Source organism: Rhipicephalus sanguineus, chromosome 5, assembly GCF_013339695.2.
Source record: "Rhipicephalus sanguineus isolate Rsan-2018 chromosome 5, BIME_Rsan_1.4, whole genome shotgun sequence".
NCBI lineage: Eukaryota > Metazoa > Arthropoda > Arachnida > Ixodida > Ixodidae > Rhipicephalus > Rhipicephalus sanguineus.
In genome coordinates, this window is record NC_051180.1 from 191,393,757 (window position 1) to 191,421,157 (window position 27,401).

Genomic DNA, 27,401 nt, shown 5'->3' on the forward strand with positions numbered 1-27,401 from the left:
TTTCCTTTTTTTGATTATATACACATCATTTGTTTTGACTTTGGAGGCCCATAAACCCATATCAAGGAAGTATGATCCACTTAGCTGCAAGTTCTGGCAGTGCTGTGCTAATGGGACCGAAAGATGTGGCTAATAGCATTGTTGCTCTCTCGCATACCGTGAATACTTGTAATTTATTATTGCGAGCGCTGTAAGGTTTCACATGATTTTTTCTTAGGTATTGTTCTCCAGGATTTTCATATGAAGCGAATGTCACAAATCTGGTGTTGCAATCGTTTAATACGAAATGGCAAACCTCAACCTTTCCAAAGGCATGGTATGTTTTGCGATTAATTGTAAGTATTTGATACATAAAGCAAGGTAAACTCGAGAACATCTTTCATGCAAAACTTCTTGTGCCATTATTTGCTTCAAGAAAGTGGCTCAACGATGACCGGTGGTTACATGAATGCATTAAAATTGTGGGGCTGAAATGGCAGCATGGGTTACTGCTCCTGGTGATTAGTTGTAGAAGACACACACTTCACACCTGAATGAGCAATAACCACCACTGCTCAAGCAGAAGGCTGCCTTCTTCTTGGTCGCCTCTTCTTGGGATAGGTTCCCTGTAACTAAGAGAGAGTTGATATAACGGGACATGGCTCACTTGGGAAAAGAGCAAACATACAATACTAATCCATTTACATAATTTATTAGGCCTGGGAAAACTAATTGGCAAATTCACACCCGTGTGCAAGAAGTTTACACTGTTGGCTATGCATATGTTATGTCGAGGTGGCATTACGTGTGATCTAGAAATACTAGCTTACAAAACTGAAAACAGACTTTTTCTTGCATATTTAGGTGATGCAAGTGTAAAATTCAAAGGCTTCATTCTATGATGAACCCGGTGTCAAGGACAGTATGCCGGAAGAGGTCAGAGCAGTGCGTTTCAATGCTGCTGTTTATTCCAACGAAAAATCCCGAGATTCTCCTACCACGTGCCGCCCTTCGTTTTCTTTCCTTCTTGTGCGTGCTGTGTTTGCTGTTATTAACACTCCCGGCCCATGAATTGCTACAGGTGCCTTTCTAGGAAACACAAATGTTGTATGGGGAACCAGCGCTGGAGTTTCCGCGGACAGGGTGCGCCGCCCTGCCGGGCACGGCCGGAAACACTCGGGCATACAAACAAATACGAGTGGCTGCTGTGAACCATGCCGCCGTGTGCGATCATCAAACGAGGAAAAAGAAGCGTCGAGGCCGGCGGTATTGTTGTAATCACAAATGCCACAATCAAAAATGTATTTAATAACTGAAAAAAAAAATAGTCTCGAGCATAGTTGACTCCCTTAGGCTTTGCTTTCCACCTATGCACATGGGTTGGCGCTCTGGAAAACATCACAAATCTTTTATTTGAAACTGGCCTTGAAAAAGTTAAAAAAGCACATGACAGCTTAGGTTGCGTAAGCATCGCGCCGTACATTACACATACCATATTTACTCGATTGTAACATGACCACGATTGTAACACCGGGGTGACATTTCATTACATCCAGGAAGAAAAAATAGTATTTTGGTATTTGATTGTAACGCAAGGGTCGACTTTAGGTGTCAAAAATCTAGAAAAAGAAGTCGCGTTACATTCGAGTAAAACGGTATTATACGCCACTGTCTAGTGCACAGTTCTAGACCGTTTACAAATTCATGACCGCTGGAAAAACCGTGTTGTCCATGCATGTTCTATTGCTGATCACACACTGCATGTCAAACTCGGAACCACCAGGAAGTCAATTACCACTAGGTTCCTCAAAGGCATTTCTTAAAGTATCAGACTTAGACGACGGCCGATCGCAAGTTTGCAAACGGTCTGCAGACGATGGATGGCGAGTCGACGTCGTTAAAGCACGAGACTGGCGACATGTTTGTATTTCCGCTAACACCACTGATCTCCACTTTACACCGGGCTTTTTAATTTTATTTCACGCTTGACCGTCAGCTTCAAAAATGTTTTTTTAAAGAATGCGATATGAGCATTTAGTGAGCACATGCAAGCTGTTAAAAACATCATAAAGGAAAGCGTGTAGCAAAACAGCTTCTGTAATATAGTACGAGAGCTTTAACTACAGATTACATAAATGTGACATGCTCGCTCAAAACAGCTGTCACTCACTGGGCTGAATGTTCTCAGTGCTGCCTGAGGCACTAATTTATTTCAAAGCAGGTGCACAACGAGCACAATGCATACACTGTCGAGCTTGCTAGCGCAGTTTGAACACACTTACCTGTAAGTTTACGTCGGGCGGTGCTTGACACTTCGCCGAAAGGTCACAAGCGCTGTCTCGTCGAAAAACAGCTTCTTCCACGTCATAGACATACTTCAGATTGGACAGCTTCCGTCCTTTCGACAGCACACTCTCGCGAAGGTACTCGTCCGCACACATCACATCAGTGAAACCACAGCTGAAAATAATCGGTGGCATCGCTGCTCGCCCGCTGTGCAACAGTGCAGCGAAGTGTCCCGATCTTTGCTAGTCTTGTGCGTTCCAAAGTATCAACAAAAAGACGCACATCGAGCAAAAGCTGCGGTAGTGTCGAATGACGTTCAGCATGCGTTTGAACGTGCCACGAGGTATGTGAGGGCACGTCAAAACGTGACGTCGTACGCCTCGCGGCGGCTCTGTATTACTGGATGGTTCTCAGCTAGCTCACCAGGGCGGCGCAGCTTGTACATTTTAGGCGCGCCACCTGGGAAGCGCTGGCTACTCATAGGCCACGTGACTACTTTGCCGTTTGCTTGCTTGAGGCGACATGCACGCACAATACCCTAATTTCCCGTAATGTCCTCCATAACACGTGTGAATTTCCAATGCAGCTTGGGCACGGCATCATCGCGCACTATGACTACACTGCCTTCAGCAATACTAGTGATGTCCACCATTGGCCTATTATGGGCACTTCTAAAAAGTATTAAATAATTCTTGCGATTCTAGAAGTCTTTTTGCAGCTTTTGTCACTGTACCCATGTTTAAGAAGCTCAGCATGGGAGCTAAACACCATGTCTGGAGTTTGTAAGTCAGGAAGTGCCATCAGTCAGTTGCCATACAAGAAATAGGCAGGTGTCAAGACTTCTGTTTTCTCGGGGGCAGAATATGAATACGTCAGAGTTCTACCGCTTATGATCAGTTCAATTTCAGTTAGGACCGTGCTCATTTGGCCGTAATCTAGAAGTGACCTTCCTACAGCTTTCCTCAAACTGTCTTTGACTGGCCTCACCATATGCTCCCATAATCCACCCCAAAGGAGCACAGTCAGCAGAGAATTTTCACGTAATGCTATGAGCTGACAGATAATCACAAACCTCACTTACCGTAATAGTGTCATACACAACACTAAGTTAGCGAGAAGCACATATAAAGCACAGAGCATTGTCAGAGTAGATCACCGAAAGAAATCCATGACGTGCCATGAAATGCCGAAACGCCTCCAAGAAACTGTCGGCCGTTAAGCGCAAGACAAGCTCTAGATGAATGGCACGTAGTACCACGCGAGTGAACACTCTGATGTATTTCAATAAGGTTGAGAGCTGGGCTAGTTGGTGACTGATCATTATGCCTATATGGTTAGGTAGCGCACTTTCGACGGGGACAAAAGAAACAGAAAGGACACGACACTCGCTACACTCGCAACTGAATTTATTTCAGGAATGTATGCTGGTCGTACAATCCACGAACGGAAAAACCGTTACTTAGCTATAGTTCGGCTCATTCTAAGGTCGTAAAGAGTGGCATAGCATTTTCATGTCTGAGAGCAGCACTGACGAAGTCGTGCCCAGAAAAGATTAGTGAAAGCTTCAGTCAACAAATTAGCAGGTTAAAAAATGCAGGGTATGAAAAACACGTGCTGTGTAGATCAGCAAACAAGCTGATTAGTTACGTACGAGATAACTCCAGGAACAAAATGACAACAAAAAATGAAAACAGGAAAAAGATGGTGTCTATACCATATGCGCACAAAATTGCACATAACTTAAAAAATGTAGGCAATAGGTTTGACCTAGAAGTAGTGTTCTCGGCGCCCAACAAGCTTGGTAAAATATGTGCAAGATTAGACCGCAAGCTTTCCTCAGCAGAAAAGACTAACAACAACAGATGCACGATAAATCACAAAAGTAGGTTTGTTAGATGTAAATTGTCCGTTGTATATTGTTTACCCCTATCTTGTGGAAAAGTATGCATCGGGCAAACGGGTCGGTGTTTGAACACCAGGCTGTCAGAGCATAAGAGGGCCTTGGAAAAAAATGATCATTCCCACATAAAGGGACACTGTTCTCAATGTGGCTGTCTGCCACTGTTTGATGACACCGCCGTCGTTTTCCATCATGTAAACCAACTAACCAGGGAAATAGTTAAAGCGTTTCACATTAACAAGCGAAAAGACTGCTGCATTAGTCAACCATCAGTTTCATTAAGTCATCGGGAAGTCACGTTCCTGGAAGGGCCTTAAATTGTAGGAATGCTTCTGTTGCGCCCTCATTCTTGCTCCTATTTCCGTTTTAAGCGAGTGTTGATTTCTTGTTGAGCGTCTTGCAATAACCCTAGATTGTGCATGGTTTTTATAGTGTACAAGCTGCTCGTGTATCGTTAACTTTTGGTTTTTGTATCGCTTGAGTGTGCGCAGATAGTTTGGTCCTAGATAAGAATACATTGACTGTCGGTTTATCTTCACACATGCATAACTTATCCTTTCACAGGAGTGTGCAAAATTTTGTCTTTAATCAGGTGATATTGAGGGTTGGTTCATTTCTGTGTCACTCGGGGGTGCTTGGGTGCATATATATTGAAGTATTTTTCCTGAAATTAATAAATTCAGTTGCGAGTGTAGCGAGTGTCGTGTCCTTTCTGTTTCCTTTGTCCCCGTCGAAAGTGCGCTACCTAACCATATAGGCATAATGAACTATGATGTATGATTTTTGTGTCGGCTCACTCTTCAGGTACACCGGTTCAATGGAGTCTACACCAGCAATGTCAAATGGTTTTGACACATTAACTCGGTCGGCAGGTAGTGCTGCCCCTAAAGGGGCCCTGCAACACTTTTCCAAGTAGCCATCGAGTGGCTTCATTAAAGGAGTTTATTGCCTCACGAATGGACTGCCGCAAAAGTTTTTAGAATCCGACAAGTACGAGTGGAGTTACAGAGATTTGTCGCACGCTGCAATTGCTTTCTCTCTTCTCTCACCCCGACAAGCATGCTGTAAGCTAAGCAGGGAGGGATGGCATGGGGGAAAGAAGTCATGACCTTGAGCACTTTTTTCTTTTTCTTCAAACAAGCGACTTACTTCCAGTGTGCGAGCGCTTGCACGGGCACGTGGCGGCCTCCCGCAACGGTCACGGTAACTGTGCAGCTAACGATGCTCAAATCAGCCAATGGCCGTGAAATTGGGTATATGGCATCATTTGTCCAGAGAAGAGGGAACGATTTCTGGCTGACTTTGCTTGTTCTCAGGAGCCTCGACTACCGATTGGCAGCGTTTTCTGACCATGGTGAAAATTTTTGCAGGGCCCCTTTAATCGCGTGCACCAAGCACACCGACCAATTAGTACTCTTTTTACGCACTGCTTCACCTTCGTCACCCAGAAACGCTGTCGGAGTTCTGCGATGGTTGTTGTGACTCCCACGTGAAGAAGCCTCCGGTGCAAGCACATTGCAATGAGTTCAGTGGCGATGTGGTCACCGGGAAGCAGGATTGAGTGTTTGATGCCTTCCTGGTACATGACGCTCCAAAGTCTTGTTTGAATTCATAGCAAACCATCCTCCTCCGCAAGAAAGGGGTGCAAATCTCAAAGTGCAGACACCTTGGGGAAATCTTGTCCTGCCCGGAGGGTTGCTAATTCAAGGTTCAATCGTTGCTTTTGGGTAATGGACAGCCAATACCTTTCAGAAGTGACAAACTCCTCCGTCGTTAAGTGTCCTGGGGGTTGTCCGGGCGCGACAAGCGGCGACGAACCTCAATATCCAAGCCGTGACTCGCAACACCTGCAACCTGGAACTGTATCTTGATAGATCGAAAACAGGTGCACCGTTGTCGATGATGCATAGAGCGTAACGGTGTCTACTTGCTACTCTGCATGTTTTGCAGCTGTCAGATGGGCAGTTGAGTGCTTGGGCCATCCTTCGCGTCTTGCCAACCAACCTAGTCATCGCTACCTAATTTCTCTGTCAGTCAGAGAATGTATTGACATGTCTCAGGAAAGTAAGTGCGCCGAGCTTTCTTTTGGAGAACATTGGTTCTGTTGGGAAGAGTCAGTAATATCTTGGATTTCTGGGACCCTGTATATAACAAACTGTTGCCACCCTGAAGGGATGCCTTGTATCCAACCAAGCACCACCGTTCAATGAGTCCAAAAATAGAATTTAGAAGAAGGGATTGCGAGTATGTCAATTATAAACTTTTAAAAACACTTTATTGTGGTCGGCGTTTATTCCTCTTCTACAATGCCTCCTCCCGACCAGACGGGATTCCGTCAAACCCTGGATTTCAGTTATAAACTTCGCTAGTCGGGCACCCATCAAAGCTCCAATAAGTTCGAGTCTTGGGAGATTTTCCAGGCTACTTGGGCTTTTGCCATGAGCATCTCAACCGGTGCTCCATTGTGGTTGGGCCGCAGGTAAGCAGCCGCACCATAAGCGGCCTTACTTGCGTCCATAAACACGTGGAGCTCATAGTCCAAGTTGGTGATTGACAAACAAAACCTGGGCACTGAAAGAGTCAGGCCCGTAACTAGGGGGGGGGGGGGGGTTCAGGAAGTTCTGACCCCCCTGAAATTTTTTTGATGCTTTAACTTTGCGGGTGATACTAAAATATTTACACGCCTTCACAGTGACCACCAGCTGCCAAAGTTACACTGCAACTTTCCAGGCATTGCTTCCCTCTTCTTCCTTTCGTCAAGCCTATCCTTTTACCAGAACACCTCAGCGCTCCCTCCCCCGCACGTGCACCTGCCCTATTTGTACAGCTTTGCACTTCGCCCTCGCGTTCCTTTGAGTCTCTGTCTTTTTTTTCGTCTTTCACCCCGTAGCAGCTCCTTTATTGATTCCAGATGCTTTTCTTGTGCATTGCCACCGGAGAAGTTATCCGTCTGTGTGGACCACACGTGTTGGCTTTGGGTTCCTACGAAAAGCGCGTCTCCTTCTGTGAAGGTAAACAGTTCGACAGCAACGGCAACACGACGTGCACAAATTTGCCAGGGAACGAAACCGCTAAGCGGAACAACTCAGCGGCACATTTCGAGGACGCAGGCTGCAGGATAAACTTTTCACAAACTGCAGTCAGTCCTCGCCACCGAAACGAATCACCGAAGATGACATCTACTGAAAGACTGGCATATCCGAGCAACTTCGAACAACCTTAACCACTTGCAAGGAAATCTACCTCTTCTGTACACACAAGGTATATGCGCCTCCCTACAAAGCGCACGAAGCAAGGAGACAGCCGGCACACAATCTGGCACCAGGGGTCAACTTTCACAGGAGAGAAAAAACGCCGCCAAGCTGGGCTGCGCGCGGGAGTACAGAGGCTGATGTCGCAGCCTTCACAGTGCATTTTTGGGGGGTCACGGCTATTTAATTGGCGCAGCCCAGAGAGAATTATGCAGGCGCCCAGGGAGCTGTCTGTGAAAAGGTGACTTTTTCACAGGAAAGGAGCAGCACCTCCTTTCTGGACTGTACCACGGGAGTGCAAATGTCTCGGCAGTGCATTCTTGGGGGGTCACGTCTATTAAGGGGAGTATCGAGTGCCCATGGAGACTTCTGTGAAAAGGTCTTTAAGTAGCGTTAATCCACTTTGCTGCAGCGGTGGCGGGGAGTACAGTAATGGGCCTGCATGCGCACCAGCAGTAGCGGCGTTCAGAAAACACATGTGCCACGTGGGAGCCGGCGCGTTCATTACACTTCTACATTCTAGCTACTGTAAAGCGGATAAGAGAGGAAAAAAAAACATCGTCCGCCGTTCACGCCAGGCAGTCGAGGCAGTCGCAAACGTCTCTTTGGAGCCACTGGCCACTTCTGTGTGCGTGCACAGGATTGCGGCAGCAAAATGAAAAGACACTCTGCAACAACGAAGCAAAGGAGTCTTGCGTCTTACTTCAAGAAAGTTTGAACCGATGAAGCGGACGGAGAAGAACCGCCTCCTTCGAAGGATAAAACTTCGCCTTCCTCAGCACTGGTGGAAAGCCAAGCGCGTCGGAACTTCTGTAGCGACTCAGGAGGATGCACCGGTTTATGTGAATCACCTGAGAACGAACACAAGTACGACACCCATGCGCCGCCGGGAAATGATGGTGGCCGCAGTGACATTCCAAGTGACCTTTGTTCTGCAGTCAACGCTGTGCAATGTGACGCCTTTACCACTGGGCAATACCCAAGGAAGGTGAGTGGCATGGCACCTACACATTCTGGTTCGCGTCCCCTCTGTGCGACGAGTGCGAATATTTTCGACTTGGGGCTGTTTGTCTCGAAAAGCAATAATGTAGATGACCCAGAGACGACGGAGAAGCTGCTGGTCAAACCGTGGACCCCTCCGGCTAACTATGATTATCCAGCCACAGGGAAAAGAAATCTGAAGTTCCAACCTCACTGGGTAGATCGTTACCCATGGCTTGTTTATTCAGAGAAGCTTCAAGGAGCATTATGCAAATATTGCGTAGTCTTTGCAAGCGAGTGTGCAGGAAAAGGGGAGCACCAGCGCTTGGGCTGTTTTGTAACTAAGGAGTTCACCAATTACAAGAAAGCCATGGACGCCTTTAAGAGCCACGCATCCAGCAGTTACCACGCCATGTCAACAACGCTATCGGAGAACTTTTTAGCAGTCCGGTCCCGTTCACAGCATGACATCTTAACACAACTTGACCACGGCCTTAAAAAGCAGGCGGAAAAAAACTGCAAGAACTTGCTGCCAATAATAGAAACAATCCTTTTCTGTGGCAGGCAAGAAGTACCGCTTCGCGGCACAGACGACTCTGGTTCGATAAATATGTCTGAAGTGCTGCCATTGAAAAATGATGGAAATTTCCACGCACTGCTTAGGATGAGGGCAAAATGTGGAGATGCCGCCTTGAGAGCTCACGTGGAAACATCTCCGGCGAATGCGCTGTACACGAGCCCAAAAATTCAAAATGAGTTGATCACCGTCTGTGCTAAAATCATACATAGAAAGATAGTTGAAAACGTCAAGTCAGGTTTGTGTTTTTCAGTTCTACCTGAGGAGGCCACTAATATATCTCGCACCGCCCACATTTCCCTATGTGTAAGGTACGTTGGACACGACACGTCGGGAGTACCCATACTTAAAGAAGATTTTGTAGATTTCGTTCCCGTGTACGATCTCACTGGCAAGGCGCTGGCGAGCACAATCCTGAACAGCCTTAGAGGTCATGGCTTCGACCTGAACCTACTTTGCGGGCAAGGATACGACGGCACGGCATTAGTGAGCGGCCACCTAAACGGTGTTCAAGCCTTCATTTGCCAAACAGCGCCCAAAGCGTTGTACGTGCATTGTAGCGCCCACTCGTTGAACCTTGCTCTGCTTCACGCATGCAAACTCCCCAGCATCCACAACTGTTTGGGAACTGTATCCTCAACCTGTACGTTTGTGAGAGCTTTGCCACAGAGGACGAACCAACTGCAAGACAAAGTAGAAGACTTAACACAAAAAGGAAAATCAGTTCTCTCCTTTTGCCAAACAAGGTGGGTAGAGAGTCACGATGCACTTCAGTGTTTTCTTGAACTGTACGTGCCTATTGTACAATTCCTCGAATGTTTGGAAGAAGAGGCCGCGTCATGTGATACTTCATCAAAAGCTCCTCAACTGCTCAATACCACTACGAAGCCCGAGTTTGTCGTTTCGCTTCAGATCTGTAGCGACCTCTTCTCTTTGACACTGCCACTTTGCAAGTTCCTTCAGAAAATTGACTGCGACTTGGCTCAAGCGTGCGATCACATAGAGAATGTTATAGATGTTCTTTCCACAAAAAGGGCTAGTGCGGAAACGGAATTTAATAAGATTTTTCTGAAGTCGCTCTCTTTTCTGAAGATCACAAATGCTGAGATGGTCCTACCACGCGTCACTGGAAGGCAGATGCAAAGAAGCAACGTACCTTCTGCTACTCCCGAAGAGTACTACCAGAGGAATGTGTATTTGACTTTGCTGGCAGACTTCGAAAATCAATTAAGAGACCGGTTCGATGCCCATAAGAAGGTCATGGTTGGCCTTAACATGCTGCTGCCGAAATTCAGCGCATCGGCTAGCCTTTCTGATATTGATGATGCAGTGCAGTTTTACCTTGGCGACATTCCTTCGGCTAATGTCATCGAAGCGGAGTTCACACTGTGGGTGAACAAATGCTGCCAGATCGAAGAAAAGGATCACCCAGCTTGTGCTTTACAGGCCATAGAGATGTGCAACCGCGACTTTTTTCCGAAATCCACAGCCTGCTTTCTATCCTGGCAACTTTACCCGTGTCGACGTCGACCCCGGAACGGACTTTTTCCACACTGAGAAGGCTGAAGAGCTACCTTCGAAATCGTATGAACAACGACAGATTGACCGGACTAGCATTGCTCGGCATCCATCGAGAACTTCAAGTGACCCCAGGACAAGCCCTCACAGAATTTTACAAGTTGCCGAGAAGGAAAAACTTCCTCGTTTAAACTTCCCTCTATGTTTCAAGAGTCGATTAAAAGCTAAACCCAGCTAGCCCAAGCTTCAACCCTTCTATTCTTTCGCAATTACGAGGAAACTATCCAGCAAGCAGAATGTGCAAACGGTAACAAGAAGATCGGAATGTCGGGTGGCTTGTTTGTTTGCTTGCATACATACCGTCACGGACTGCCATTTTTGCAACCCGGCGTAACGGCAAATTAACGGGCGCCGCACTCCCCCACTGACCGGCGGAACCGTTCGCTCATGAAAAGACTGGTCTTTAATGCAAGGAAGTACTGAATGGGGTGTTCTTCTTCAAACGTTAGTCGCCGATCTTTGATCCTTTGTACCTACGGCAACATCCGCAGGGTCGTGAAAAGCCGTGATGCACCCCGAACCAGCTGCAGACTGCATGACGCACCGGCTGAAACCAAGGAAACTGACCATTCCCACGGGCAAAACTGCTTGTAGACAAGCCGTATGAGAGAACCCCAACAGGTTGTCACTTTCGCTCAGTTGAGGACCCTCTCCTAATTAAAAAGGGATGTGGTCAATATATTTTTAGGGTGGAGTTTGTAACAATGAAACGTGCATGATTGGACCCATGTAAGGTCTCTTTTCCCCCAGGACGAGAATGAGGGGACACGGAGGGCGATTTAAGCGCAGGATTTTGCCTTGCTAAGCAGTCTAGTTGCTGACCAACATGGTGTAGAAGCAGATCAAGAAGTATCCCTTCTAGAAGTTTTTAGTGTGGCTCTGTATCGGCTGGCCACCTAAACTTAGCCATTCGTCTAGTTATGACGCGAAATTAACGTCTGCAACGTAGGCATCGGGGCTTCAACCTCGAGTAAGCTCAACCTGCCCTAGATCGGCTTCAAGCACTTGCCTCCCGGAAACACCACCGCTGCAACACTGCCGACATCGCTTTTGTGCCAGAACTCTCTCTGACTTCTCGCATCCGATCGTCGTGGACTCAACGCTGCCGGTCATCACACGTATGCCTTCACCTGTTTATACCTTCGGACTTTCTCATCTGTAGTTCTATTGTTGGTTAGTTTTGTGTAGTTTGTAATACTTCTCTCTTGTAAGCTGATTTATTGATTTTATATGTAGTATTTTGTTAGTTGGTATTAAGTGCTGTACTAGATTCCTTGTGCTGCAATATCACTAGAGTTTTGTTTTTCCCCACACCCGTCTCTGATCTCTTCACTGTCTCTGCTTACGTACGGAACGACCTAACCTGCTGCAATTCCCGTCGCCAACTTGGCACTGGCGACGCTAGAGTGCCGCGTTTTTGTACCGCGGTTACATTGTGTTACTTCATCAGCAGCCGTTGGTGGCGGTGTCCCCGGCTTTGGAGGTGCTATTGTCCAAACTTTTATTTCTTGCTTTAACCAGAATTTGAGGTTAACATACCAATTTCTTTATTTGTGTACAAATAATTGAAAAGTACCATCGAATTATTACAAGTAAGCGATGTACTTGATTTATTCACGAAAATAGCCAGCATAAATCTTAAAAAAATGGCAGCCGTTCTACACACAAACCCCCCCCGAAAAAAATTCCTGGGTACGGCTCTGGAAAGGGTCTTAATGTCACGGACTTCTGTGCACCTTATATCCCACTCTTGGGCATGTTGAGTTGGAATTTCACTACACCACTCAAGTTTTTTTGCCAAATATGCTGAAAGAGAATCTTGGTGTGTATCAGAAATGGAGCTGCAAGACCGAGAGGGTGGAACAGACAGGCGGAATTCTGTCAAATGAACCATTTCATTTGCTTTGCTCGTCGCAGACGTTCAAGCTTAGCCTGTCTGATCTGGTGTTCCACAGTAGTCTATCTTCGTGTGCTCCGGCTTTTCTGTGCGGTTTTCCATGTTGGTGCAGTTAGGTGCCCACTTGTGCAACTTCATTCCAACCTGAGCAAAAATTTCTCTGGCATGGTCGTATAGTTTGCAGGCATCTGATGTGGTAGGGAAACCTGGTGACCATGTTGCCTACATAGAAGCAACTCGTCAACTTATCAGCTGTTTCTCGATACTTTTTGAATACGCACTGGAAGTGGTACTGCAATATTGCACTTAGTAAAAAAGCGCTTGCCGTAGTGCCAAAGGGCATGCGAGTCATATCGTGAACACGATTCATGTCATGCACTCCTGTTGGTGTTCTTCAGAGCACCTAGGAATACTAGCCTGCCAAAGGGAGGACAGAGACTCTCATCTGGAATGTTTAGGCGATGTAGGAGTATATCTAAGAATACTTTCCTTGAAAAATGAAACTAGAGACTCTCATGTTATAGCAATCTCGGAGCACCACGAAAATGAGATATTTTATCAAGAACTCTCCGTGAAGAGTCTGCTGGGGGAGGGGGGAGGTCATGGCACCCCTCCCAATTCACGTCTGTGACCAATAAATATTGAGGTGGCACATGAACGTGAGTGCGTTGAGATATGTGTGAATAGACTTGAATATTAACGTAGACCGATATAAGGCTGACAGTAATGGTGAAAATGAGTAGATAGGACCATGGGTCGACAATAAAAGGTGGAGCTCACTCAGACTCACTCAAGAAATGTATTTTGCGCTTAGGACTCACTCATACTCACCAATATTTTCCTCAGCCGGACTCACTCGGACTCAAACTCATCAAAATATTACTCACCTGGACTCACTCAAACTCAGACTCACGGGCCCATCTGAGTCTGAGTGAGTTTGCCAACCTATAGTCAGAGCACCTAGCAAAGAGCATAAAAGCAGTAGAAAGAAGACTATAGAACAGAAGATAGATAATCACAAAAGCAATTGGATAATCACAAGAAAAGGACAGGAAAGGATAGGAAATATCACATCATCGCATGAAAAGAACAGAAAAGAGCAGATAAATACAAGATAAACACCAGGGAAATGCAGGCGAATAAGTGCTGTGCAGCTTGTACCGCTTTCACTTGGGGTGGAACTGAGAGATTTTTTTGTTGTGTTGTTCTTTCTATGCCTTGCTTTTAACAGCTTTTGAAGAAGCATTCTGGTGCATTCTTGTTGTCATTTTAGCACAGTTTTAATGCCAAGCTAGCATTTATTTATTCTATCTGTAGTCTCTTGGCTTGGCAACATGCTACGAAACTGAGGGCAGCTCCTACAAAGCGTGCTTCAAAATGCTCTTGTCCATGGCTCTCACTGGGCCTTTAAATTTTGCTCGGAAGGTGGTGAAAAAAATGACCCCTAGATGTCACCCACACAGGTAGACTTATTTTCCTTGAAAACAAGATTGTGTTATTTCCACTTCTGGCAGCTTTTCTTTGTGTCGGAGAGTAATTTTTGCTTTTTTTTTTCATATGTTGAATAGTGGTGCTGCCTTCGAGTTTGTCTGCCTGAACTCATGTGAGGCCCTGCATTGGCGTTGTTTTTAGGATGTTTTTTGGCCCCAACAATGAAATAATCCTTACCTCATCAGCAAGGCTGGCTTAGGTCACTCTGAAAACTTTCTTGCCCTCTGTGAAGACCTCTGTGAAGCGCAGCTCCAGGCTGGGGGGGCCTGGGGCGAAGAGCAGCGTGGCTGACTTCACAGAATTTTCACAGCATGTCTGTGAGCTCTCGTTCAGAGAAGGGTGCCGATATTCACCAGCGGTGGAGTCACTTCGTGACACAGTCGACCCGTGGAGTTGTGAGGAGAAGATCTCGCCTTTCTTCACCGAGGCGTCCATGTTGGCTGCCATGTTGCATTTGCGGTTCTCTTCTTCTGTAAAGCATATGTTCATCTCCTGTTCATTGAGTGGCACGTTCAGCATGAGAAGAGCCACACAACAGCTGGTGCGCCATTGTTGCTGGAACAGGACAAGTTTTTCACGCCAAGAAAGAAAACTGGAAGTGCATTGGTTTCCTGCTGTAAACAGCTATTGTGGTAATAATTTCAATGCCAAAGAAAAGAAATAATCCAGCATAAAGTGCATTTGCTTCCATTTTGCGACTTTCACGAGCACAACTGTCATTGCATACAGTAGCCAGGGTCAGTACACAGTTTGTGACATTGCGGATGGAAAAATTCTGTTTTAAAAATTTGTTGTCACTGCGAGCTTAAACACTTCAGACATACGCTTTTTATTGCGATGCAAAACAGGATGGGGATAAAAAAGGTTACGGTAGATGGGGTTTCTTTAAGTGATCATTTAGTTTGTACTTAATTGCAGAATTGCCATTCTATTGCTTATCTTTTTTAAACTGGCCGTTTAGGATGTCTAGAAAGTGTGCTTTATTGAAGCTGGAACTTGCGTTACCTCTTTATGTTATCATCTTGCTATTTGTGGATAATGATGCAATAGCTGGTGACATTCATGATTTCATCCCAATAAATCACTCTGCAATAGTATGTGAAAGATGTGCTGCTAGATGTGCATACTAACTGCCACCTCACTCTTTTTTCAGCCAAAGAGTATGGGCTGTTCCTGACAGATGATGACCCAAAGAAGTCTGGCTGCTGGCTAGAAAATGGCAAGGCCCTCGGCTACTACCTGCTCAAATCAGGGGTAACTCTCTCTTCTTTCACAGCTACTTCCACTGCAGAGATGGGCATTCCTCCTTATACCTACTTGGTTTAAAATAAAAATGCACCCGAATATGTTGTTAGCATGTCTTTAAAATAGACATGCTTTCATAGAATGGGAAACTTATTCTCTTCTTTGGGATTTAGTTTTTCTGGCTCTAAAGTGAATTCTCAGTAGGCCTCGATTGTATGCTAATTCGAGGGCCACGACAAGCTGGGCTCACAAGGAGAGAGGCTTGTCTTTGAGTTCCGGGTTCTTTCCCATTTTCGGCCCATGGTAGCTTTCTACGATCGATGCGCAGCTGAAGATCTTCCTTGCATTACGCTTGGAGACAGGCCCACAGAAGATGCAATGCAATGCAGCCATCTTCAGAAGGCAAAATGGCTTTCTTTTGACATGAGCATTCATAATAAAAGTGGCACATCACCATTTGCAATTCACTGGGAGCAGATTTGATGCACCCAGATTGCAGTCAAGCTTGAAAAGAACTTATGCAAATGCACAACAAATTATGCTCCATTGCCATTTTGTGATGGTGATGACACTGCACCCTGACGACGGCTGTTGCCTGCATCGTGAATAAGGCTTTGTTTTGTAGTCATCTGCAATGTTCTGGCAATTTTTAGACTCACTTTGTCAAAAAAAAGAAAAAGGTGTGCATTGCATTCAGTTATAAATACCTTAGAAGCACAATAGGTAGATAGCAAAAACCTGACTCTGGTAAACAATTGTGGGCTACGGCGGCCGTCTGCATCAACTTCTGGTTCGAGCATTTCTGCCTGTGCCATCGCTTTCTTCGTGTTCCGCCTAGCAGTCTTGGTCCCTTTTTCTCACAAATTACTGCATAACACCTTGGAGTGCTGTACAGCTTAGTTGAATAACAAATGCAATCAGTACTGGATGGTTATAAAGGGTGCAAACGGTTGTTTCTTCATTCAAGAGGCATGCACCTCCTTACACATGCACGCTGTTTTGCAGCATTTGCAGAGTGTTTTCGTGCATGTTTCGTGACATATAAAGATTTGATGCATGTCATGAAATATTCGCCCACTTGTACATCTGTTTTCATGTTGCCAACAAGTAAAATTATATACTTTTGTGTTGCAAAGATACCATTTCGGGTTTGATATAGTGAATGGCAATAGTAAAGTGCTTCTTACACTGAAAGTAAGCCACTCTCGCAGTTTTCTGGTTTTTCTTTTATGCCTCTGAATCTTGCTTTGTGTGAGCTTTGGTTCTCTCACACACTCGGAACTTTGTGCTTCAAGGCGTGCGAAATTCTGCTCACTCACCGTTCTTCTTTTTTCTTTCAAGTTCCACTGAACGGTATTGGCACTTCACACTCTCAAGTTTCAAATACGAGAAACGCCATACCATGTCACTTGTCTTTTCAAAAGGAACATCGATCATTTTAGGTCCCGGGATACCAGTAATGAAGTGGCCATTTTGTTCCGTTGGCCTTTTCCGGGCTCAGCGCTTTCCACACATTTGACAGAAAGTAGGCAGTGGAAGTATACTGAATATTACTGCATGTTTTGAAGCATAAATGCATATGTACACTGGCTGCTTCTCCCCATGCTTCATTCACAGCAACTGCCAATTTTCACTTCTCGCTTCATTTTGTGAAATGCGAAATATCTTGTATCTATTGTTACACGAATTTAACAACACAATAACTGAACAACCAGTAACAAATGCGTTGCAGGAGTGCACGTGTTTCCTCCCCAATTACACTGAAGAGCAGGCACGATGAAGCAGTGAAGAGCTAGGCCTCGAACTGGAAGTACTGTAGCAGGCAACGTGCCGTTTTGCTAGCCACCTATTGAACGCAGCACTTTCTCAGCTTTGCTCACAATTTAAGCTGCTGGAACTTCATTGCCATGTTTGCTCTGTCGCCTTTGTGCTGCTGAAGATCCAAATATGAAACCTTAATGGCAGCAGATTCTTAGCACCATCAAAACGAGGATCACACACTGCAGTCGTGTGAACATGGTTACATGTAGGCCTGTGCGAGACCATGAGTGAGCAGGAATGAATCTTGAAAACGTAGTTGGGCTCATCAGACATATCTCTCAGAAAGCATCCAGTGTGCATGCCAGCCTTACATGCAGTGTGGCTACAGCACTGCCAGTGCAGATGAGCCCACGTGTAGCGGTCACTAAAACTGCAAACGAGGCAGGTGTCATTTAGACGGAGGGCCCTGATTTCCTTGTTGAAATGGCTCTGGCAGTGGTCCTTGTTCGGCAACTTCTCTTCATTGGTAAATGATGGAAATGGCAAGAACCACACAAAACGATGCATGTCTATTCCACGTAGCAGGGACGTTTCTTGTTGGGCATTTGTGCTTTGGGAGAAGCGATTTGGCGAGGAGAGTCTTTGAGGAGCCCTAATAGTTGTGGACAATGTAGGACACCCTGGAGTACCGCAAGAAACTGCGGCCACTCCGTGTGCGCATGCTGGATGGCTCCGTGAAGACGGTGCTGGTGGACGACAGTCAGCCCATTGCCAACCTCATGGTGGTCATCTGCACCAAGATTGGTGAGTACGATGCAGTGCGACCCTTTATGAAGAACACAAGGCTCCTATGTTAGTGCGACGTTAGTATGTGTCATGTAAAAGCCAGGGACCGAAAGGTTTGGCACAGCATTTTAATAGATAATGAAAAAGCCTGGTCATGGCTGTGCAATGGGCTACTGGGTTGACGTGAAAGTTCATATTGCATGGCACTCATAGTGCTGACTGCAAAACTTCACAAGTCCATCCCAAGGCCAGAGCAGCTATTGGCTGTAATGGTTCATTGCTGCATTGCAGTGATGTTGAAGTCTGGGTCAACTGGTACATAACGCTGAAAGAATGTAAGTGAGTCAGGAAGACGGAAGGACAAGGCTACTTTCCTCCTTGTCCTTCGTCGTCTTGACTGGTTTATTCTTTCAGCGTTATTGTTGCACTTGGAAACATCTGCCGCGAGGGCATTTTTCACAGCAAAATACTAACAGTCAAACTCTAATATATCAATGGTGTATATGGGGATTATAATGAAGATATTGACACGCGTATGTGCTTTCCTTTGTGTCACCTTCTTCTGACGCGCTTTACTGCTCGGCACGGCTGTGCTTCAACTTGCTTCGCTAATGGCGCCGAATGTTCTACGAGCATTGCGTGCCCGATGCATATGTTTGAGCACCTTCCAGGTTGTCCATGAACATCAGTGATGACACTAGAATGTACTGTGACGCATGTATAAAAGCTGACGTGTTTCACCGCTGGTCACTTTTTTCACTTACCGACGACTGACGAGTGTTCTCAAGGCTGTCGTTGCACTGAGTGTGTCACTTCTTTCTGGGCACAAGTTCGCCCAATAAAGTGTTTCATCCTTACTTGCTGGGATTCTGCTTGCTTCACTGTCAGAACCACATGACAATATTTTGATCTCATTTTGGATGTGTTAGTGAAGCAGAATAAAAAAGAAATTATGAGAGTGTCTCAGTAATAGTGCACATGCAGACTGGCAGAGCCATGCAAAGTTTAATAATTGTGCAAGTCTTTCCATTGTCCTATCAGTTCGCATGCTAGCCAACCTACATTGATCACCAACTCTCCTCAGTGTCAGTTTTATGTTATGATGAAAAAAAAAAAAATACTTTGTTATATCTTAGACTTCAGATGCGTGTTTAGGTGCGAGGTAACCTTTCTTACTTACAAACAATTTATTGACGCGTATATTTATACACCTCATCCCACGCCCGCTACAACATGAAGCCTATCAGCCTATCATGCCTATAACCTTGTTATCTTCGACTTATAGACAAAAGCTTTTTCACACCATCATGCTGCTGTGTACAGTGAAGTTTCAATACAAATCAAGTTGTACTGACAGAATGAAAACAGTGTAGCACTATTCTTCCAAAGGCCGCTCAAGGCCCCTTCGCTGAACAGGCTGCAGTGGTTGGAAGCAAGTGTTCATATACCAGAGCCAAATTGTGTGTCAATTTCTTCAAGTGAAGAGAGGACTTGAAATACCTTTTAAACATCTTAAGCCATGCTTGACTAGGCCACATTTGAAGGTAATGTAATTATTTGTTGCATCCTTAGGGAATTTAAACCCTTCAGGGCAATTATAGGGTCAGCAGCTGCCCAGTAAGGTTGTTACACCTCAACAATGAAATATACCAAAAAGCTATTTGCTATTAAGGTATGAGTCACAAGTACTTATAAGATTTCGTGTGGTTCATTGGTTATTAACCCCAACTACTACATCTTGTATTTGTTGTTCAAATTTTTCGTTTTGATATTAGAGAGTTCTAGATGAGAACTATTGCTATTAACCTTGTTAACGATAGCAGGGCTACTATATCAGATGATGAATGTTCCTCCATTCTGAATGATATTTTGTGCAATTACTTCCCGCCATTTCAACACGTGCTTGCCTTTTTATGAGCCCAATGATCATCGATTCATAGTATTGTAGAATCATTCAATATATCTGGCTCGCCTGGTGCTGATCGCATTCATTTTAATATTCCAGAAAACACATCTGTCCATTTGTCGATTATTCATCCGAACATTTTTCAGCAATCCATCGATACCCATCACATTCCTGCTGACTGGACGCTCGGGAAGGTCATTCTACTTCACAAGCCCGCTAACAAGAACTGACCTAACAATTATCATCCCGTCTCCTTAACTAGCATTCCCTGTAAAGTACCTGCAACACATTCTGTCTTCTCAACTTACTTAATTTCTTGCATCCATCTCATTCTTCTCACCTTCTCGGGACACATCACTCTCTCGTGAAACCGAGCTACTCTCCTTTACCTACGCCTAATTCAGGATCAAAGAAGAACCATGGCTGATTGCGTTTTGCTCAACCCTTCAAAGGCATTTGGCGAAATTTGTCACAAACTATTTGTTCTGAAGCCAAGCAAACTTAATACTATAGATCCCAATCATTTTAACAGGCTTGAGTACTTCTTGACTAACTGCCTTCAGTTTGCCGAGTGCAGTGACCTACCAAACCTGTTCATTCTGAAGTTCCTCAGGGGTCTGTTTTAGGTTCACTCCTGTTTCTTAACGACCTGCCTGACTGCGCTTCCTCTAGCATCCTTTTATTTGCCGATGACAGTGATGCTAAGGCCCTACAAACTGATCTTGACACCATATGTAACTGGTGTCACATGGTTGAATGAAATAAGGGGAACTCAAGGGCTCAGTTTTCTTTGCTGGACACAACGTTAATGAGAACTAACAGACAAATTTGCATTAGTAACAAGTTGATGTGGGCTAGTTGGTTGTAACAGCGCAAATGGAACAAGGACGACAAAGGAACGAAGACCACGGACAAGCTTCGTTCCTTTGTTGTCCTTGTTCCATTCGCGCTGTTACTTTCCGTGTTTTAACCAATGTCCGCTTTAATTACTTCACACTTACATAGTCTCTTAGTCCTCATTAACATGGTGTCACACGGAGTGACACATAGGCTTATGAAACTAAATCCTAACAAGTGTAAAGTCATGCATGTAACTCGAACCTCATCCCTTGCTCCATCCTTAACAATGTTATCTTAGAATCGGTTACTTCCTATTGCTTTGTGGGCGTCAACATGGCATCCATCTTAATTTGACGCTTCACGCCAGCATCATGGTTAACAATGCCAACCGCATGCTAAGTTACCTCTGTCGCAACTTTTCTTCCGCTCCTTCCTCACCGAAGCTCTTTCTCTACAAAACACTAATTAGAGCGAAACTTTAATATGCATCTTCCATATGGGATCCTTCTTCAGACATGCTCATTACCTCACTTGAACTTGTCCAGCATAATGCTGCTAGATTTATCGCTTCCAACTAGAATCGTACTGCTCAGCATCACTAAAATAAAAAACACTTTCGAGCTCCCCCCCGCTTGCTTCACGCCACAAACATTTTCACATGGCCTTGTTTCACCATATCTATTGCAATATTCCGCAGCTACGTCCTCAACTAATGCCCCCACCATTTTACACATCGATTGGCATTGCGCTGCGCCGTACAAAAACCTACGTGCACTCCTTCATTCCATGTACTTCTAAGGAATAGAATAGCCTTCCCGGAGTTTCATTCAAGACCCTGTTTGTTTTTGCGCACTTATTGCTAACACTATGTACTACGCAATTCCATTCTTTGTTGTTCTCACGTGTATTACTGCCTTGCTGTTTTTTCAGACTTAGCTATTAATGTATACTAAGGTCATTATTTTTTGTATCCTCTTTTTGCTTCCATGTAATCCTTAGTCTTTTATTCATACTCACATGTACCACCATAGGTCAGCGAAAAATGTGGAGCTCACTCAGACTCACTCATGGAATATATTTTGCCCTTATGGCTCACTCGGACTCGGATTCACCAACATTTCTTTCAACCGAACTCACTCGGACTCAGACTCACTGAAATGTTTCACAACCGGACTCACTCGGACTTAGACTCACCTAAGTACAGTCAAACCCGGATATATCGAACTCGAAAAAAAAAACGCCTGTCAGTTCGATATAGGGCATAATTCGATATAAGCCTGCTAAAGAATTGGACGTCATAAATTCATACACCATCCATAAAAGCACTTTATTGATGAAGCTAGCTTAGTTGCGCTTGAAATAGTCTTCCATTTCTTTCTGTTTGAGCAACTTCGCTGCGTGCGACAGCATGCATTTCTTGACATGGTCTAAAGAGTTGGAGCAGGTGAGGCCGCAACCTTCCACATTCGCGCAGAAGCGCCGGACTAGTGCGAGAGCACCAATCACCTCTGAGGATGTGGGCAAAGGATCGTTTCTCATGCCTTTCTTTGAACCGCTGTAGCCAACTGGAGCCACCTTGAGAATCCTCCCTGCCAAGGAGAAAAGCCATGTCCTTTGCTTTTTGTTCGATCATGGGGCCGGACACGGGGAGGTTGCGCAACTGAACGTCGATGAACCACTTGTACACGGCTGCCTCGACGTCTTCATACATGGCCGTGCGTACACGTCGGGCGCCACGGCCACCGGGTCGTTTGTCCGCCAATCCTAATCTCCGCCTTATTCTTCAAGATCATGCTGAGAGTGCTCCTTGGAATCTTGCACGGTGCCGCGACGTCTGACTTCTTCTTACCACGTTCGACTCGATTTATAATTTCGAGCTTCACGGCGAAAGGCAAATTCTGCCTCTTCACGCTAGCCATCACGGCACAGGCGCATGGTGCGAAGCACAACGAACGAGAAATGCAGGGAGATAACTCGCACGACCTGCGCGCTCGCACGACAAGAGTACAAGAGGCCTTGATTGGCTGTCTCAGCAAGCGGTGCGGGCGGGTCGGGATCATTTTTTGCAGGGGGTGACGGTGGCTCGACTGACGCGGCGCGGTCAAGGTAGGGAGAGCGGGTCATGCGCCACCGAGCTAAACCACTTTTGGAGTGAGCGGTGGGGAAAAGCGCCAGTTTCCCTGCCGCTACGAGGGAAAGCCAACTTCCGGGGGCACTTTTGCCCCGCTTGACGTTCGATATATCGGGAGTCGCTGCTGTTCTTGTTCGATGTAACCGTAATTTTTGCTATATATTCCCACTGTAACTATACTGTGTTCAGAAGTTGTTCGATATACAGGATAATTCGATGTAACCGGGTTCGATATAGTCGGGTTCGACTGTATTACTCACTCGGACTCACTCAGACTCAGACTCACGACTCAGTTTGAGTCTGAGTCTACTCGTGAGTCCGTTAGCATATAATTAGCTTTCTGGATCAGGATGTCATCGCACTTAAACGTCAATATCTTGCATAATAGGTGCTCTGTGATATGCATTTTAACTGATACCTTCACATACGAGCTATCAGTGATTGGAATTCAGTAAGGACACTTTTATTGAAAGATATGACTCACACGAGATAATTTTATCAAGAACTTCCTTTGAAAAATTATTGGGGGGGGGGGTCAAGGCACACCTCTGATAAGTAAATATTGAGCTCGCGTGTGAACGCTAGTGCGTTGAAGTATCTGTGAGTAGAAGTGAGTGACAACGTGAGCCGTCATAAGGCTTATAGTAATGCTGAAGTTCAATAGTTATCACCATAGGTCGGCAAAAAAATTTGGAGCTCACTCACACTCACTCAACAAACATACAGTAGACTCTCGTTAAACGGAACCTAAAGGGACCAGGAAAATGTGTTCCATTTAACAGGAGTTCCGTTTACTGAGAGATGAACAGGAATGCAGAATTCATGCACGAAACCAATCATATCAGATTCAGTTGTTCCATTTAAGCAGCAGTTCCGTTTAACAGATTTCTGTTTACTGAGAGTCTACTGTATTTTGTGCTTGGGGCTCACTCGGACTCAGATGCACTAAAATTTTCCTCGCCCGGACTCACTCAAACTCAGACTCTCAACTCGATCTGAGTCTGAGTGAGTCGTCTCATGAGTGAGTTTGCCAACCTATGTGTACCACTCCCCTCTGTAGTACCTTCAGGCCTTGAGGGTACTAATAAATAAATAAATGAATATAAATAAATAAATAAATAGGAGCCCCAAACATTCTGGGGCCCTGTAGAAATAGCGTTGAGGTCGCTACGCATGCACGAGATGCAAATGTATTTGCATTGTGAATTGGGCACATTGTTTCTTGAATTTAGCGGAAAGCCTAATAACTTGCCCCAAGAGCTTTATGTCAGCAAACGTGGCAGCACATATGAAGTGATGGCTCTCGTCTAGGACCAAACTGGCCCAATTTTATGTGTAGCTGATACGTTATTAATGATTGATTGCTGGTGGAGGTTATTTCTTTCTCCCATCTCTCGCATAGAACAGAGAGGGGTCAATGTTTTCAATGCTGGTTGTCGATTTGAGAGCTTGTAGGCTTACTGTATCTGGGGACTCAAAGTTGAATTGTTTTGGCTCAGGGAGCAAGTAATTTAAACTTTCAAAACCGATGCCATCGAATTCAGTACCACTGCTCATTTTAAATAACAATGTTGAAGAATATATGTACCACAGCCGCTGCCAAGCATGAGACACAAACAGTTAATGTAAAACCCTATTCTAAAATATTACGTGCCTCATGCATGACTCGAAGCCAGCATACTGTCACGTGGTTCCATAAGTGGAAAACTAGGCTAGTTGGTACGGTTGCATACCTAATGAACAGCTCGAAAAAAACGAGAGATGAGACTTGTCAAGATGTACTTTTGGGCTAGTTGGTTCATCATCGCAGTAGAACAGCGCCGGCAAGAACAACAGACCAGACGAGGAGAAGGACACGTAACACAAGGCCCACTAACAACTGAAAGTTTATTCAGTATCTGCACAGAATAAATACATACTGCCTTCACATGAATAAACAGAAGAAGGTTACAAAAAATATGACAGTGCATCACGTGGTCACTCCTACTGCGCGTGCAAAACGGTGTCACTCAGTGAGTGGCATCTTTTTAGCGAAATTAGACAGACTGTTGCAGCAGCGCCTGACACCCACTCAAGTGTTACGTGTTTTTAGATTCATGGATTACTTTTTGATTGTTCTAGATTGTGACGAGGAAGACTTGCAAAAGCAATCTTCTGATATACTTGCACTTTTTCGTCAGTGCTTGGCACCTTTAGTTTTGACTCATGAGCTTCCGGTTGATAGTTTTTTACGTTTCCTCGATTTAGGGCTTCATTTTTCACCTCGTCACGTCTGCTGGGCATTCGAGCCAAGAGCTAAAATACCGGTTTTGTTGTTTCATTCCTCGCATTCTAACCTAGTCAAGCGTAGCATCGTTTATTCATCTTTTGACAATGCCCTAAAGAAATCATGCATTCACCAGCTGCGAAGTAGTTTCGACGGTCAGGTTTGTCGTCTAACAGACGCGGGGTACCCGCGAGTAATTCTGTCTAGCATTGCAGAAAAGATTCTAAAGGTGAAGAACCGAGGCGCTAACGCCAACCGTGCAGCAGCACAAGAGTGCGGTACAAAGAATGTCTCTGCTATTCCTTATGTACATTCTGTTTCGCACAACTTGAAGAAAGTGGCGGAAAGGGCGGGAGTAAAGGTGCTGTTTACCGCACCCGACAAGCTGGCAAAAATGTGTCGGGCGGTTAACGAAGAAAGTAAGACACCTGTGTGCACTAAGAAGCATCGCGACAGGTTTGTACGGTGCACCGATAATGTGGTTTACGCAATCCCTTTGTCTTGTGGTGCGTCATACATAGGCCAAACAGGAAGATGCCTAAATGATAGATTAAAAGAGCACAAGTACAACACAACGAAAGTGGTATCAGGGCATCTAGGTATCCATTGCAGAGACTGCGGTTGCGCACCTCGATTTGAAAGCACTGGCGTCATGTACAAGTCAGCTGACAGGTTAACAAGGGAGGTTGTTGAAGCCCTAGAGATTAAAAAGCTCGGGGAATCTTGTGTCAGCATGCTTTCTGTTTTGCTTTCAGAGAAGGATGTCAGATTTCTTTCAGGAACCGTTTTGCGCGCTGTGGGTTTTTGCGGCTGCGGTTAGCCCTGAACCCTTAAGAAATGAGGCCGAGACACAAAGGGGCACATCTTTACTGCATCGAGCCTCGGCCGCAACTGCCCGCTGCCAGCGGCTGCCGCGTGATACAAGCGCACACGCGATCGTCATTGTCTTCTATGCGCTCACAGCCGCCGAGCGCCCCCATACTGCCCCCTCCCCTCGGAAAAAAGTGAGCGAGAAGTACGCGGGCAACTTCACAAGGGTAGCGCACGCAAGTGTCCTGTCCTGGCTATCCTTGGCCACGGCGGACTGCACGTGGCACACACGACCACATGCCGGCGCTGTCCGCCCAGAACTCTCTGTGGGACCTCAAGGGCTGCCGGACGCGGAAACTGCTGACGCACGCAGCGGAGGCAACTCTGCCGCCGCCCGAAGACGGAGGTGCACCGGACTCGCTCAGGTTGACGACCACGGTCGTCAGCATGACCACGGTCGAGAGCAGGACGGAATGCCGATGCTCCTGGTGCAGCACTGGCCCCACCGAGCTAGCAGGCACAGTAGACCTCTTGGCGCTGACGTTGCCTGGTGCCGTTGTCGTAGCCGTTTCGCTGTTTTGCCATTGTAGCCGCCCGGACCATTCGCGTGTGGGCGGCGGCCACTCCTCCACATGGTAGTCGTCGAACACTGGCGGCCTAGGCAGCCATGGAGGTGCAACGTCCCCATAGAAGACTTCGCTGCATGTGCCTTCGACGGTCCCTCTTCGGGCCTCGCTGATGTTGGTAGAAGGGTGACATTGAGACATCTGCACCTTGACATAGTTTCGGTCTGCCTCTTCGTCCTTGTACTTGCTGCTGTTAAACCGCTCAGCGTACACTGGTGTCGGTTCAGCCATGGTCCAGTGCATTGTCTCCGACGGAGACGGTCCATTGTACGGTTCGAGCACTGACGTTGCGAATTCCTCATTCGGCTTTTCGGGTCTCGCCCTCTCACTTTTCTCGGATATCTGAGACGTCTTGGATTTCTCGGCCCTGTTGTCCGAAGCTTCTTCAACGGGTCTCTCCTCAACACCTGCGGCATCGTTCACGTAATTGTCGTAGTCTGCATCGCCGGCGTCCACGCACTTCGTTTTCTCGTCCCACTCGCCATCGCGGACCATGCCCGCCTCGTAATATTTTACTTCCTCCGCATCCTCTTCGGCTTCACCATCCGCGCTGCTGGCTGCTGCCTCCCAACCACCAGTACCGTCGTCACCTCCTGTATTCTCCTCGGCTCTTCCTTCTTCAGCGATGTCGACTTCACCATGCCGGAACTCCCCGATCTCTTCGTCACCACTTTGCCACTCCCTGACCTCTTTAACGACCTCGGCTACCTTCCGTTCGCCACGTCGAGACTTCTTGGCCTCTGCACAGTCTTTGTGCTTTCGAGTTTCCTCGTCACCATGCGGCAATTCATCTGCGGTTTTTCTCCCGTCCCTGTTTTTGTTTTCCTTCCTTTTCCGCCTCTTCTTCCTCATCTTTTCCCTTTTCTTCACGGCTGCCGTGTCGTCATCCCGGGACTTTCTGACCTCTGCCTCAAGGTTGTCGCAGTCACCGGCCGTGTCCCCAACAATTGCGTCGTCCAACGCCGTGCTCGCCTCCCCGTTCCTGGACGCTGCACCCTCGCTGGCAGACGATGCATCGCCACCGCGTCGCTGGACGTCCCGCGGTGCCGGCCCGCCGCACGAGCCCGCACGAGCCTTGACGCTGACCTCG

The 27,401-nt window shown here is 46.1% G+C and overlaps 1 protein-coding gene across 1 annotated transcript in view; it reads left to right on the plus strand.

The window, feature by feature from the left end:
* LOC119394536 (talin-2) overlaps window positions 1-27,401 on the plus strand; it is a 612,547-nt gene that overhangs the window by 144,251 nt on the left and 440,895 nt on the right. The window contains exons 3-4 of the mRNA XM_037661859.2: window positions 15,094-15,194; window positions 17,621-17,750. Coding sequence (XP_037517787.1) covers window positions 15,094-15,194; window positions 17,621-17,750 — 231 coding nt within the window. The remainder of the gene's footprint in view (window positions 1-15,093; window positions 15,195-17,620; window positions 17,751-27,401) is intronic.